Source organism: Gekko japonicus, unplaced genomic scaffold (assembly GCF_001447785.1).
Source record: "Gekko japonicus isolate JY-2015 unplaced genomic scaffold, Gekko_japonicus_V1.1 scaffold2944, whole genome shotgun sequence".
Lineage (NCBI taxonomy): Eukaryota > Metazoa > Chordata > Lepidosauria > Squamata > Gekkonidae > Gekko > Gekko japonicus.
The window spans coordinates 180187-194637 of NW_015163694.1; the positions used below are offsets into that span (position 1 = coordinate 180187).

Here is a 14451-nt window from a genome sequence, read left to right on the forward strand (position 1 = left end):
TGTGTTCCCTAGCACAGGGAGAAAACCCTCTCCCATGATGATGATGGGAGATTGATTTAAAGAGAGGCATACTACCTCAGGTACTGGAGGGAGCAGATACCCTTCATGATCAGCAGCCATTGATAGCCCAATTCCTCCAGGGGTTTGTCCACTCCCCCTTCCAAACTGACATCCATGACCACATCCTGTGGCAGCAAATTCCACAAACTAGGCGCTATCTGAAGAAATACTTCCTTTTTGTCTGTCCTGAACCCCCCACCCTTTAGCTGCTCTGCATGACCCCCAGGTTCTAGTATTATGGAAGAGATTTCCCCCCAGTCCACTCTCTCCACACTATTTTTATCGAACACTTGAAATTGAAATTTTGCTTGGAAAATAATGGAAACGCCTCCTCATCTGTTGGAGGGCATTGTGGAATCTACTTTCCTGTTCACCCACTCAGTGTTGTTCTGGTGTTGGGGTCAGAGTGCCAGACTAGGATCCCAACGACCCACGTCTGAATCCTCACTGCTGTGGAAACTTGCTGGTGACCTTCAGTCAGTCGTACACTCTCAGCCTACCCTACCTCACAGGGTTGTTGTGGTGATAAAATTGAGGAGAGGAGAATAGTGTAACCTGCGTTGGGTCCCCACTGGGGAGAAAGGCAGGGTATATAAATGAAGTCAACACACAAAGTTCTCATCAAAGCTTTACTGGTTTTAGCAAAACCATTGGAGAGCACAGACATGAGCAGAGCACATCCTGGGAGTGTTCCTAATGCAAGTCAAGCATTGCACATTTCTGCATATCTAGGGGGAAGGATTCAGTTTTGGACTTACAAGAGGGCAAAGAGAACTGCTCTCTTTGCATCCTTCATTTCCGAATGGCACCCAGCAATCCTCCTCCCGCTGTTATGGCAGCTTTTGTAGCGAATGACAGACCCGCTGCTCCTGGAAAGAAGATTAAGGGACAGCATTACCAGAATAAGGTGATCCTCAACATGGTGCAAGAAAGGGTTACCAACTCCAGCGTGGAAAATTCCTGGAGATTTGGGGGCAGTGACTGGGGAAGGGCAACATTTGGGGAGGGGTCTCAGCAGGGATGTGATGCCATACAGAAGAGCCGTTTCCCCCCAGGGGAACTGATCTCTGTAATTCCGGGAGAACTCCAGGCCCCACCTGGAGGCAGACAATCTTTGTGCCCACTGAGGGGCTTCCCGATGCCAACCGATTACTTTGTCAAAGCATCTCTTCCCCACAGCAAGGAGACAAGTCCTGGCTTTTCTCCACCTCCCCATACCAGAAGGAGCTCCAGAAGGGCTTGGAAGACCTTTGGGTCTGCAAGGATGGTACCCATTCGGAACGGTGCCTTCATCATAGGAAGATGTTTGGTTTGCAAATTCCTAGTGTTTGGGGGGGAACCGAGCTACGCTTTGTGATTGGCCCCAGTACTCATGCCAGCCACCTTGCAGTGGCACCTGCTCTGTTCCCCTAATCCCAAACGTGCAAAAGTGCTCCACCCCTCCTGGGACATGCAAGTCTTCAGAGGCCCGATCCCCGCCTCCTCCTCAAGAAAGGTATTCATACCAATTGACTGCAAGGTGGCCACGGCACCCCCAGCCGCCACTCCTCCGCTGTTGGCAATGGCAGCTGCAGACATCATCTTCGCTGCTGCAGATCAGGCTGCAATTCCCGCTCCGGTGAAACCCAGCATTCCCACTGCCACAGGGACCCCCACGACGGCAACCGCTGCATTGTAAGAACTGCCAGATTAGCTCTGTGCTTCATCACAGCAACCTCAAAAAAAAAAACAAAAAAAAAAAAACACCAACCCAGTCCCTGTGATACTGTCCCTTAGAGAGGCTGTATTAACCTGCTTGCCCTGACCTGGATGGGCCCACGGTAGCCTGATCTCATCAGAATCTCTGCATGGTCGACCCTGGTTTGTACTTGGATGGGAGACCACAAGGAAGTCCAAGTTTGCTCCACAGAGGCCAGCAGTGGCAAACCACCTCTGTTCATCTCTAGCCTTGAAAACCCTACAGGGTTGCCTTAAAGCGGTGGTGACTTGACAATATGTTCCACCACGACTAGCCTGCTGCTTATTGGTCACTGGCCACCTACAAATAAGCAGCCACTAATTTTTAGAAAGCTACCCTACCTGCTCGGCAGGAGCCAATGCCCAGGAGCCAAAGGCCGCCGCTGGCTTCCAAACCTGTGCTGGAAGCAGCACAGGTACTAAGAACCTAAAGTTTCTTAAATGTAATATTACGAAGTTAAAAGAGCCAGTTTGGTGTCGTGGTTAAGAGCAGTAGACTCTGATCTGGAGAACCGGGTTTGATTCCCCACTTGAAACTAGCTGGGTGACCTTAGGCAAGTCACAGCACCCTCAGCCTAAAAATAAGCATCGCTGGCCACTTACATGCTGCCAAAAAAAGACCTACAGCTTCGGCAGCCAAACTATCCCCCTCCGGGGATCTCCTGGCTATTCCACGCACAGTGCCTTACGATAATTTCATTTCTTAAAAACCAAGTTAAAGTGTGCTGTCGAGTGGCAAGGGGTGAGCAGAGGTGGGTTGCCATTGCCTTCATCTACAATGTCTCCGAGTCAGGGCTATTTTGGGGCAGGAACGCACAGGAACGGGGTTCCAGCTGGCTTCGGAGTTGGCCACACCCACTACAGCCAAAACCTCTGCGTGCGTGGCTACAGAGGGAACGCCTGGAGAGCGACCCCTCAGTGACTCCGAGGCGGACGGGCCGGGGGGGGGGCCTGGAAGGATCGGAGAGGCATTTAAATGCCTCCCCATGCCTTTCCCTGCCTGTCCAAGGGCCGGCTTGCCCAGGCTCCCCACAGCCGCGGGGCACCTGGTCAAGCCAAGGGAAGGCAGTTTAAACTGCCTCCCCTCCAAGGGCCAGCTTGCCCAGGCAAGCCAAGGGAAGGCATGGGGTGTGGGCTAATATGCTAATGAGTGTCTGTGTTCGGTATGGCCTATTATGCTAATGAGTTCCTGCTGGGCTTTTTCTACAAAAAAAGCCCTGCTCCAAGTACTGTCCTTGCTTAGCTTCTGAGATCTGATGAGATCAGACAAGTCTGGGCTAATAGGACTGCCGCCCTATCTATATAAAAGAAAGTCCCCTCACCGTAAAATCAACGCCCAGGCCAAACCACTGGACCTAGAGACACCAAATTTGGGGAGAGCGCTCCCACCGTGGTGTAGGTGCTCGCTAAGAATGGATTTTAAGAAATTCGATCCCTAAGTGGGTCAAAAGGGGGGAAATGTGCAGCTCTCTCCCTCCACCCACCCCCTCTGATTGGTCAGCTGCAGAGCTCAGAGTTCTGAGATAAAAAAACCCAACAGTTACAGACAGCTAATGACATAAAATTTCAATAAAAATCTAAATAAATACTAAAAAAAAAAAGACAGCTAATGACAGTTGAGGAAATTGGGAGTGGCCAACAAGCACCTGTGAGGTTCAATAATGCTGCTGGCCCAGCCTCTCCCATGGCTTCCAACACACTTCCCCCACCTCCTACACCTAACAGGCAGTTGTCTGTCAGGTGCAGCCCCACCTGCACAGGGGCTTCTAATACTCCTCCCCCCTCCCCCTCCTACACTGGACAGGCAGCTGCCTGTCAGGTGTAGGAGAGGAGGTGGGATGGCTTCCAACACACTCCCCCCACCTCCTACACCTAACAGGCAGTTGTCTGTCAGGTGCAGCCCCACCTCCAGAGTGGCTTCTAATACTCCTCCCCCCTCCTACACTGGACGGGCAGCTGCCTGTCAGGTGTAGAAGAGCTGGGATGCTTACAGTCACCGGGGAGGTTCGCTCAGCAGGATTGCCTTAGTACTGCTGCTGGCACAGCCTCCCCAATGCCTTTAAATACAATCCCCCCAACACCACAGGCTGGTGTCTGTCAGGTGTAGGAGCAGGGCCAGGGTATGAATGTTTATGGGGAGATAGTAAAGGACATTTCTAGGAGCCATTTCGATGCGTGCCTCCCTCGTGAACCTGAAGAAATGTCCACCACATCACCACTCCCTCACACCAACTCCCCCTCACACCTCTCACCTCTTACTGCCCCAAGAAAGCTCCTGGCAAACATTGAGCCAGATACACCAATGCTACAAGGAGGAGGCAACTTAGGAATGTGGCAAAGACATTTGCACATAGCACTCGTGCAGGTCACTGAGCTGCACAGGCCAAGTACCAGCAAGATCACCCTGAGGTGCTCAGAACAACACAATCTCCATATGAGCAAAACAATCCAGGAACACAAGTAGAGAGGCCATCACTTTTATGGAAGGCAGCAGGAGTGGACTGAACAGATGACTGCTTCTTAAATGGACAGTTCTATGTGGCCTGCTCCAGAGTGAGCTCACTAAGCAGCCTGGTGATCCTAGCACCTGAGGGCAGAACCACCGATGTGGTCTAGAGAGAGGTCCTTCAGTAGAGAGGAAAAAAAGTACGTATGTCTCACTTCATTTCTTACACTACAATCTTCTCCGTTAGAAACTTCACATCATCAGTATTATAACTGGATTTACAGAACTTAAATACCATAGCAAAGCACGGGTAGCAGGTTAGTGTCAGCTTAAGCTGCCATGGAGGTTGAGGGGGTCAGTTGTATTCTAATTGCCTTTGCATTCCTTCTGTGCTTCTTAGCTGCTGTAACGCTTATCTCTAAGTTCTGTAGGTGGTGGGATGGTGATGTCTAGTTCTAAGGGAACCGTGGGAGCAAGCTTGGTTCCCAGCTTCAGCGCAAACGGCCAGAGCGCCCTAATTGGCCAGGGCAGTGGGGTGTGTGTGTGCATACGAATACCCTATATCCTATTATGCCCCAGAGGCAGCCACCATTCTTAACAGTGCCTATGTTAATGCATCTATAGCTCTTCAATAAAGTATTAGCTTCCTTGATAAGCGTGTACTACGTTGTTGGCTGTGGGTTCTGATCCTGACAGTTAGTTATTACTATATTATTGCTAACGGTAAAAAAAAGACTGCTCAGTGCAGACATGATCCAGAAAGGATCTCTAGCTGGAAATCCATTTTGCAGTAATATTATGGAAGAATGTACTGATTGACTGGAAACTTACCTAGGCCAGCTGCAGCCCCGAGACCAATTTTGGCTACGGAAAAAGAGACTTGTGTTAATAAATGGATCCCATGTGAAACACTGGGAATATGAGCTGGCCAAGGCAAAAGCAGTTACTGTTACCCCAAGTTAGCTAAAGCCAGTTTCTCCAAAACACTCAGCAGCTAAGCTAGCCATTCTTTTTATTATTTATACATTTCTGTTATTAAATATTACTGCAGATGCAGTAAAGACATTTACAGCTGTCAACAATGATTAAAGATGCCCTGACCTGGATAGCCCAGGCAAGCCCAATCTCGTCAGATCTCGGAAGCTAAGCAGGGCCAACCTTGGCAAGTATTTGGATGGGAGACCTCCAAAGAATACCAGGGCCAGGAGGCAGAGGCAGGCTGTCAAGCCACTTCTCTGAAAGTTCTCCGTGTCCCAGTAGGAGTTGCCAGAGGTCGCCATGACTTCCGGGCACGGGCACACACACAAATGCAAACATACCAAAAAAACCCCAAACTAATGACTAAAGGCTGCAATTCTAAGTATGCTTTCCTGGGAGTAAGCCCCATCAAACAAAATGGGACTGGCTTCTGGGTAGACCTGCTTAGGATGGCTCTCCAAGAGGTCTGCTAAGCCAGTGTACTCGGGTCTATTCGGTGGTGCTTACGCCCTCAGAAGGAGTTCTTAGAATTGCACTGTCAAGGGCAATGAGACTAAAACAAAACAGGATGCTTAGAGATTCCAGCTTATCAGTCAAGTTACAGACCATTTGATCAGAAGTGAGGTGTGTAGAAAATATTCATACATGTATAAGGAGTAGTTAGGCTGGGGTAACATTTTTCTTTCTTTTTTTGTTATAAAACTTTTATTTCCCTCTCCTAAAAAGGAGAGAAATTTCGCTTTTTAGAAAAATAGGGAGGGTATATAGAGGGACAAAGAAAATTTTTGAGTGATGTTATTTACTGGTATAGTAATCTGTTAGTATTAAGGTTAAAGTCCACATCCAAGTTTCTGGCTTCTTCTGCAGTTGGAGAAACATCTGTTTCTTCTTATTCTTTCCAAATCAGGCAATTAGTATGTTAGTAAAGTCCTTTTGAGGTTAGTATATCTTCTTTGGCACCTCCAGATAAGTCCTTAAATTTTATAATGCTTTCCTTTAGTCTCTCGCAAATTATACTTTGGACCTCCGGCTGCTCCTTTTTCTTCCTCTCCTTCCGAACTGCTGCTCTCGCTGCTTTTCCCCGACATCCACTCGGCAAGTTCTGCTTCTTCTTCTGTATTGGCGTGCCTTTTCAAAAAGTCCCTTGCCTTCAAGATAGAATCAATCTTTTCTCTTCTGTCTTTATATTTACAGACCAGTCCTTCTGGCATTAACCATCTGTAACTAATTTGATGTTTTTGTAAGAACAAAGTCAATCCTTTGTATTCTTTTCGTTTCATTCTAATTTCAAATGGGATATCTTTCAAAACTCGAATTGGTTGTTCTCCCATTTTCAAGGGTGTCGCTGATACTGCTTTTAAAATTTGGTTCCGGAGACGCTGTCTGGTAAACTTCACGACCACTTCTGCTGGCAGCTTATTCTTCTTTGTGAAATTGGAATAGGCTCTATAGGCCACCTCCTTCTCTTCTTTTATTTTTTCCGCTTCGCTGCCAATCAGTGGCTCCAACACTGTTGCCAAAATGTCTCTGAGGTCCTCACGTTCCTCTTCTTTCAAACCTTGGAACCAAAGAGTCAGGTTTGACTTTTCCATTTGAAGCATTAAAATTTTATTCTCCTGCTTCATTTGCTGTTTTTCCACTTTAACAACTTTCTTCTTAACACTCTGTATTTCTTCCGTTGATGCCAGACATTTCTTTGCGATGTCATCTGGGGTAACATTTTTCTAAACGTTATGCATAGGAGAAGAGCGTGGCCCCCCCACATATACATACAGCCGCTTTATACTGAATCAGATAATTAGTCTATCAAAGTCCTGAGTTTTTCACATCCCCTACTACCTGATATCTTAACCAGCGATGCCAGGAATTGGACTTGGCATGCCAAGCAGATGCTCTACAACTACACCATGGTCTTTCCCCTCTGCACAATGGAGTTTTCGTAAATATTAGTTCAATTTCTTAAGTGGGACAGAGGAATGATTGGGGGAATCCCAAAGGCATCACCATGGCATTGCCCAGAATTCAGGGGCCCTTCCCAGATTGATGGGGCTGAAGGGGAGAGAGGGCAAAAGGAGGCAAAAACGACCAGCTACCTCTGCCATTTCAAAGTGGCTGTTTCCCTGTGGCTCTGAGGAAAAAACAATGCACACATCTTGTTGGATGCAAAGCGTGCCTCCAGTTTTAATCAAGGAAAAAAGCAGTATCATGAACCATCTGAGAAACACAGTGGTGGGTCCACAAGAAGGAACAAACTGGCATTCTTACGCAGCATTGCTTCTTAGGCTCTACGAGACTGTCAGTCAGAGTCAGCTTCGCGTCGCGTGTGCCGCCGAGCTGAATGACCTGTGTAGACATCAGATATGTGGTTAGACTAATCCAGGAGAAAAATGGGGCCTACTGCCACACCCACAACCCCCCATTTTAATTACTCTGCCCACCATTGCAGTCACATTTCAGAGCAATCCTATGCAGAGTTTTTCTGGTTTAAGCCTGTTGATTTCACTGGACCTAGGCTCTAGTAGCTACAGGAGTTTGTTGCAGAAAATCCAAAAGGCATCGTGATTTGTGGAGCACCTTAAAGGGTAACAGCTTTATATTGGCTGTTTCAGAGGGTAGCTGTGTTCTGTAGTAGAACAGCTAGATTCAAGTCTAGTAGCATGTTGGAGACCAACAAGTTTTTTTTGGGGGGGGGGGTAATAAGCTTTTGGCAGTCAAAGTTCCCTTAGAAACCTCCCAATCCAAATCTGGCCCTTGCAGCCTTCAGGAATTTAGTTCCCATGAGGACCAGCTGTCCCGTTTACATGTTACAGTGAACACATGTACATCCTGCTTGGACATCCAAACATCTGTTTGTTAGATTTTAAGCTTGTACGAAAGAGACAACATGCATCCAATTACAAATGAAACTGTAACCAGCTCCAGTATAAATGAGTGGTTTCAATCGCATTTGAGACTTTACATGTGTTGAAATGTGACATGAGAATTCCTCACCATACGTGTAAAGAAAAATCAAGTGTACACTGTTTACAGACTGCACATACTGTAACTTGTTAATAGGGTTGGCAGGACTATGCAAGGGTTCCCCCTGCTTGACTTGTGGCAAAACATCACCTCTAGACCTTCAGAGGCCCCAAGCACTGAAAAGATTACGGTGCCCCCATATGTAATTCAAAATAGAAATACTACACTGTAAAATAACATTTTATTTTTTTTAATGACACAAAACTTACATGTATTCTGAAATTAAAATAGCTTCTTTCAAGATTTTCTGATTGCAAAATTCTGGATAAGTTCATGGAAACTGACTCAACAAAGCCCATCTACTTCCATACACAGGATGGAAACTGAATCTAGTCTGTCCTGACGTATCATGGCTGAGTGGCATGCAAAAGGTCCAGGTTCAATTCCTGGCATTTCCAGCTAGAAGAGTCACATGGTAGGTGATGTGAAAGACCTCTGCCTGAGACCCTGGAGAGTTACTGCCAGTCTGACCCTGATGGACCAAGGGTCTAATGCAGTATAAGGCAGTTTAACATGAGTTTATTGCTGTTCTCTGAGGAGTTTTCAATTCTTTTCAGCTGAGAAAAAGAGCATTTGGCAGAGCAGTTAGCAAACACCAGTGTTAGAAAAATACAGAGTCTGATCCATCTGGAAATACAACTTGTATTCTGTCTTTTGCTATTTATTTATTTATTTATTTATATATTCGATTTGATATCCCGCTCGAACCCCTTGTCTAGGGGTCTCTGAGCGGCTTACAGATTTTTGGTGCTAATCACCGTTTTTCCCTAACTAGGGCCACAGTATGTATATGGGGATGGGGCAACCTAACGGCACCCCCTATGGTGGTGGTTGTAGTTGTTGTTGCTGTTACTGTCGGGTCGGGTCTCTGGACTGACGGGTGTTCTTTTCCCGGCGTTTCCAGAAGTGGCTGTCTTCTTTCTAAGGCGCGCGGCTCCGCCTGCTTCCGGCCCAGCAATGTCATGAAGATCAATGTGGCTGGATTTCATATTTCCTCTTTCATTAAACTTTGCCCACATATAACAGCGTAACAGCCATCGTTCTTATCAGAAATTCATGTTCAGGTCTACAGGGTCAACTAGCTTTTGCAAACCATGTAAATATCGTTTGTCAGATAAGTCCATATCATTTAGAAAAGAAAATCTACCTGCTACTTCTTTGTACACCTCTCTTCTTGATATAAGCTTCAAGTATATCAATTATAGCTTAGTAAGTAGACCTGGGGGCTGCGGTGGCTCAAGTCGTTAAGACGCTGAACTGCAGGCTGTGGAAGGTCAGTAGTTCAGCCGTTCGAGACCCGAGTGTGCCACATGACGGAGTGAGCTCCCGTCTCTAGTTCCAGCTCCTGCCAACCTAGCAGTTCGAAAGCAAGAAATTGCAAGTAGATAAATAGGTACCACTTCGGTGGGAAGGTAACAGCGTTCTGTGCGCCTCGGTGTTTAGTCATGCCGGTCACATGACCACGGAAACGTCTTCGGACAGCGCTGGCTCTTCGGCTTTGAAACAGGGATGAGCACCGCAACCCTAGAGTCGGATTCGACTGGCTTTCGGGCAAGGGAACCTTTACCTTTAACTAGACCTGCAAAATGTGTCTCAGTACTGTTTCTGGTGCACTGCCATCATTTGCCTGCTTTTTCATGATTTGCTTGCGGGACTGGGCTTCTGTGTAACTGGCATCAGGCAAAATATCTTTTGCTGTCTCTTCAGATCTTTTGAAGTCATTCCTCTAAGTAAGTGTTCTAATGACTGACAGAGGTCTGAACATGTTTTCAAATCCAAACCTTTTTCATGAGGAGCTTTGACTTGTGTGGGGAAAGTGTTGTAAAACTTCATTCCACATGGTCCTCATGAATATAAACTCTAGTTCTTCTTGTATACCACGTTTCTGCCTCTTGTATAGTTTCTCCCCTTGGGGACTTGTCTCCAGCTGTACTTTCTAATGTATCCACAATCTTTGAGTAGGACTCCAGAATGGCACTAGTTGCCACTGCATGTACTCCTCTGTGACTATTAGAAAAAGATTTCAAGACATGATTGTTGCCCAAATGTGTTTTAAGAACTGCAAATTGGTGGGCTGAGGCAGAGAAAAATGTATCAGGTCACTGGGCTGTTGAGAAAAAACTTATTGCCACTGGACAGCACTCATCAGCACTGCAGCCGACACGATTGAGAGAGGGCAGCCCATGGTATGAATACGGCATATTAGTTCTGCTCTAAAGCCTTCTTCTGCATGATTGATAATGCCTTGACATGTTGGCAGTGTTGTCATAAGACTGACCTCTGCATTTTGAGAAATCTATTCTGCAAACTTGGCACAGATAATGCAGTACTTGAACTACCTTTTCCTCACCAGTGTGGCTTTCAAATTGAGGAAGGGTACGTATAAATTCCACTGGTTTTCTCAAGATGGGTAGCTGTGTTAGTCTGTCTGTAGCAGTAGAAAAAAGCAAGAATCCAGTGGCACCTTAAAGACTAACAAAATTTATGGCAGGGTATGAGCTTTCATGAATCACTGCTCACTTTGTCAGAAGAAGTGAGCGGTGACTTGCTGTTTTCAACTGGTTTTCTATCAGTGGAAGTGTCACAACATTGGGGTGTCCCCCCAATATTTATTGGCTGAGGTGACAAAAAAAATAAATAAATTTAGGTATGTTCAACTGGGAATTAACCCCTTTGGTAGCATAGTTCTATGACACTGGAATAAATAATAAACCTGGGCTCGGGGCCAGTAACCAGTGTTCCCTCTAAGCTGTGGAGTCTAGTGAGCAAAAATTCTGCTTTGTGAGCTACTGGTGTTAAAATTGTGAGTGAGCAATTTTGCTACTGCATAAATTATGTTGCTCCGGAGCCATCCTTCCTGAGCTAAGACAAAAATGTATGACTCGAAGGCTAAAAAATTGTGAGCTAGCTCACACTAACTCAGCTTAGAGGGAACACTGCCAGTAACCTACTCTGGGTGTAAAAAAAAAACAGAATTAGAAATTTATTTACAAAAGGATAGCCCATATAAAAACATACAAGTAGGGGAAAGGTGTGTACAATGAAACAAAGACAAAATAATAAGCCTAACTGACTAGCCTCTAGACACTGACAGGAGTAGACATGCTGAAGAGAGTGAAGACCTCTCCTTCCAGGTCCACGAGGTCTTCCTGGTGTAATGTAGACGGTTCTTCTGCAATGTTCTCCTCATCCTTCCTTGGTGTTTCTCCTAAGCTCTCTCTTGTTCCTCACTCCTGACTTTATACTAGCTCAGCTATCAGTTCCCTAATTCACTGACCAATCAAAAGGATCAGTCAATTGATCTAACTGGGCTAAGCTGAATCTAGATCTTCAGCTGTCAAGATAGTCTGCTGTCAACCAATTACTTTGACGGTTCCCAGCTGGCAGCTATCTTGCTGAAAGGTAACTATCTGCAGGTGCTCATTAGGTAAGGTACATCATGACTTGAAAACGATCCTGACAATACTTACAGAATGACAATTCCAAAGAATTGGAATTGTCATTCCAAAGACCTAGAAACACCAAATTCGGGGAGAGTGCTCCCACTGTGGTGTAGGTGAGTGGTGGGATTGTGGCGAATGTCTGGATACATTTCCCCAGGACCAATCAGTCCCCATAAGGGGGGCCTATACCCTCCTGACCCTTGAGGTCTCCGAGGACTGAGATTAATCATGATTATGATGTAGTTCAAGAGTAATCTGTCAATATATTGTAAATTACTATAATGAGCTAAGACTGCTTGAAAATGTATAAATAATACTTTGTAATAATTTTGGGAGAAGTAAGAAGGAAGATGAAGAAGACAAAGCGTGCATGTGAAGTTTTGCTTTTTATATTATTAATTGATTTTGGTGGTGGTAAAATTATAAAATTCTTTCTTCAATAAAACTGCTTTAAAATTTAAAAAAATGATGTAGATGCTCACTAAGAAGAGATTTTTAGAAATCCAACCCCTAAGGGGATCAAAAGGGGTAAAATGTGCTCCCCCCATTGATTCCTATGCAGCTGGCAGGCGGGTGCCTCCTTGTACCCCCCACTCTCTGATTGGTCAGCTGCAGAGCTCAGCGTTCTGAGGTTAAAAAAAAACAGTTACAGGGGACTACAGAGAGCTCATGACAGTTGAGGAAATCAAGAGTGGCCAACTGCCTGTGAGGTGAAGCAAAGCTGCTGGCCCAGCCTCCCTATGGCTTCAAACATGCTCCCCCCTCCTACACCTGACAGGCAGTTGTCTGTCAGGTGCAGCAGCGGTTGCAGGATGCTTAAAGCCACGATGGAGTTACCGCCCCAGCAGTTACGCCTTAGTGATCCTGCCAGCCCCGCCTCCAAAGTAGCTTCTAATACTCCTCCCCCCTCCCCCTCCTACACTGGACAGGCAGCTGCCTGCCAGGTGTAGGAGAAGAGCTGGAATGCTTACAGCTGCCAGGGAGGTTTGCTCAGCAGGACTGCCTTAGCCCTGCTGCTGGCCCAGCCTCCCTGATGCCTTTAAACATGATCCCCCCAACACCAGACAGGCGGGTGTCTGTCAGGTGTAGAAGCAGGACCAGGATACTTTAATCCATCAGGGACGCTGCCCCAGCAGGATCACCTTAGTGGTGATGCTGGCCCAGCCTCTCTAATGGCTTCCTACAGACTCCCCCCACCTCCTACACCTAACAGGCGGTTGTCTGTGAGGTGCAGCAGCGGTTGCAGCGTGCTTAATGCCATGAGGGAGGCCGCCCCAGCAGTCTACAGAGAGGTCCTTCAGTAGAGGGGGAAAAGTACGTATGTCTCACTTCATTTTTTACACTACAATCTTCTCCAATAGAAATCCTACAACAGATGTTACATTTCAAACTTTACATCATCAGTATTATAACTGGATTTACTGAAGTTAAATACCATGCTTCGGGTATCAGGCTAGTATTTCATCTACAGTCACCAAATGAACTTTGTCACTCATTAAACCAACGAGTCTTGGAAAGATTTATAGAATCATAGAGTTTGAAGGGACCTGCAGGGCACATTGCAGGAAATTCACAACTACCTTCCCCACGCGCGCACACCCAGTGATCCCTGCTCCATTCCCAGAAGATGGCAAAAAGCCTCCAGGATACCTGGCCAAACTGGCCTGGAGAAAAATTGCTTCCTGGCCCTAAAGTGGCAATCAGCATTTCCCTGGGCGTGTAAGAAAGGGCCACGAGAACGAAGCACTGAGACAAACCCTCCCTGCCCTCCCTTCTCATGATCTGCCCAAGTTCACAGAATTAGCATTGCTGTCAGGTGGCCATCTAGCCTCTGGTTGGAAAACCTCCAAAGAAGGAGAGCCCACCACCTCCAGTGGAGGCCTGTTCCACTGAGGAACCACTGTATCAGGAAATTCTTCCTAACGTTTAGCCAAAAACTCTTCTGATTTAATTTCCAACTGTTGGTTCTCGTCCGACCTTCTGGGGCAACAGGAAACAACTCTGGACCCTATAGGACAGCCCTTCAACTACTTGCCTGGAACAGTTCTGCAGGCCTGTAGTTCAACACAAGCCCTCCCAGGGTGGCAAGGTTAGTGGAGTCCCGACTCCAGACGACAAGGTCTCATTTGGCCATATGAAATCAAAACCAAGGAATGGCACAGTGACTGGTTCCAAGGAAACTTGACCCTAAAGACTGACTCAGCAAAACTGGCAGTCTGTAGGGCTGACAACCTCCAGGTGTGGTCTGGAGACCTCCTGCAATTATAGCTGAGCTCCAGCCTAGAGACCATTCCTCCCAGAGAACATAAGAGAAGCCAATGCTGGATCAGGCCAGTAGCCCATCCAGTCCAACACACTGTCACACAGTGGCCAAAAATACCAGGTGCCACCAGGAGGTCCAGCAGTGGGGCCAGGACACTAGAGGCCCTCCCACTGTTGCCCCCCCCAAGCACCAAGAATTCAAAGCATTACTTGCCCCAGCCTGAGAGTTCCTATCTAGACCTTGTGGCTAATAGCCACTGCTCCATATCCTTATACTAATACCCAAGTTGCCCCCTCCGTGCGGATATCTATATCTGCACTTTGGGGGCACTTGGGGGGCAGTGGGAGGTTTGTGCACATGTGGGGCAGTCCCCACATGTGCACAAAAATAAAAAAAGTTAAAAAAAAATTCGGGGGGATGTTTAAATCCCCCCGAAAGTGCAAGAGCGTCTCCTGCGCGTGCGGGCGGGGAGGAGAGGCCTCGCTGCCGCCGCCGCCTCCTCC

The 14451-nt window shown here is 46.8% G+C and overlaps 1 protein-coding gene across 1 annotated transcript in view; it reads right to left on the minus strand.

Moving 5' to 3' along the window:
- Positions 1–688: 688 nt before the first annotated feature.
- LOC107107499 (interferon alpha-inducible protein 27-like protein 2A) overlaps positions 689–14451 on the minus strand; it is a 16115-nt gene continuing 2352 nt past the window's right edge. The window contains 4 exon segments of the mRNA XM_015407804.1: positions 689–929; positions 1566–1727; positions 5075–5107; positions 7487–7564. Of these exon segments, the coding sequence (XP_015263290.1) occupies positions 853–929; positions 1566–1727; positions 5075–5107; positions 7487–7493 (279 nt within the window). The 5' untranslated portion in view covers positions 7494–7564 and the 3' untranslated portion in view covers positions 689–852.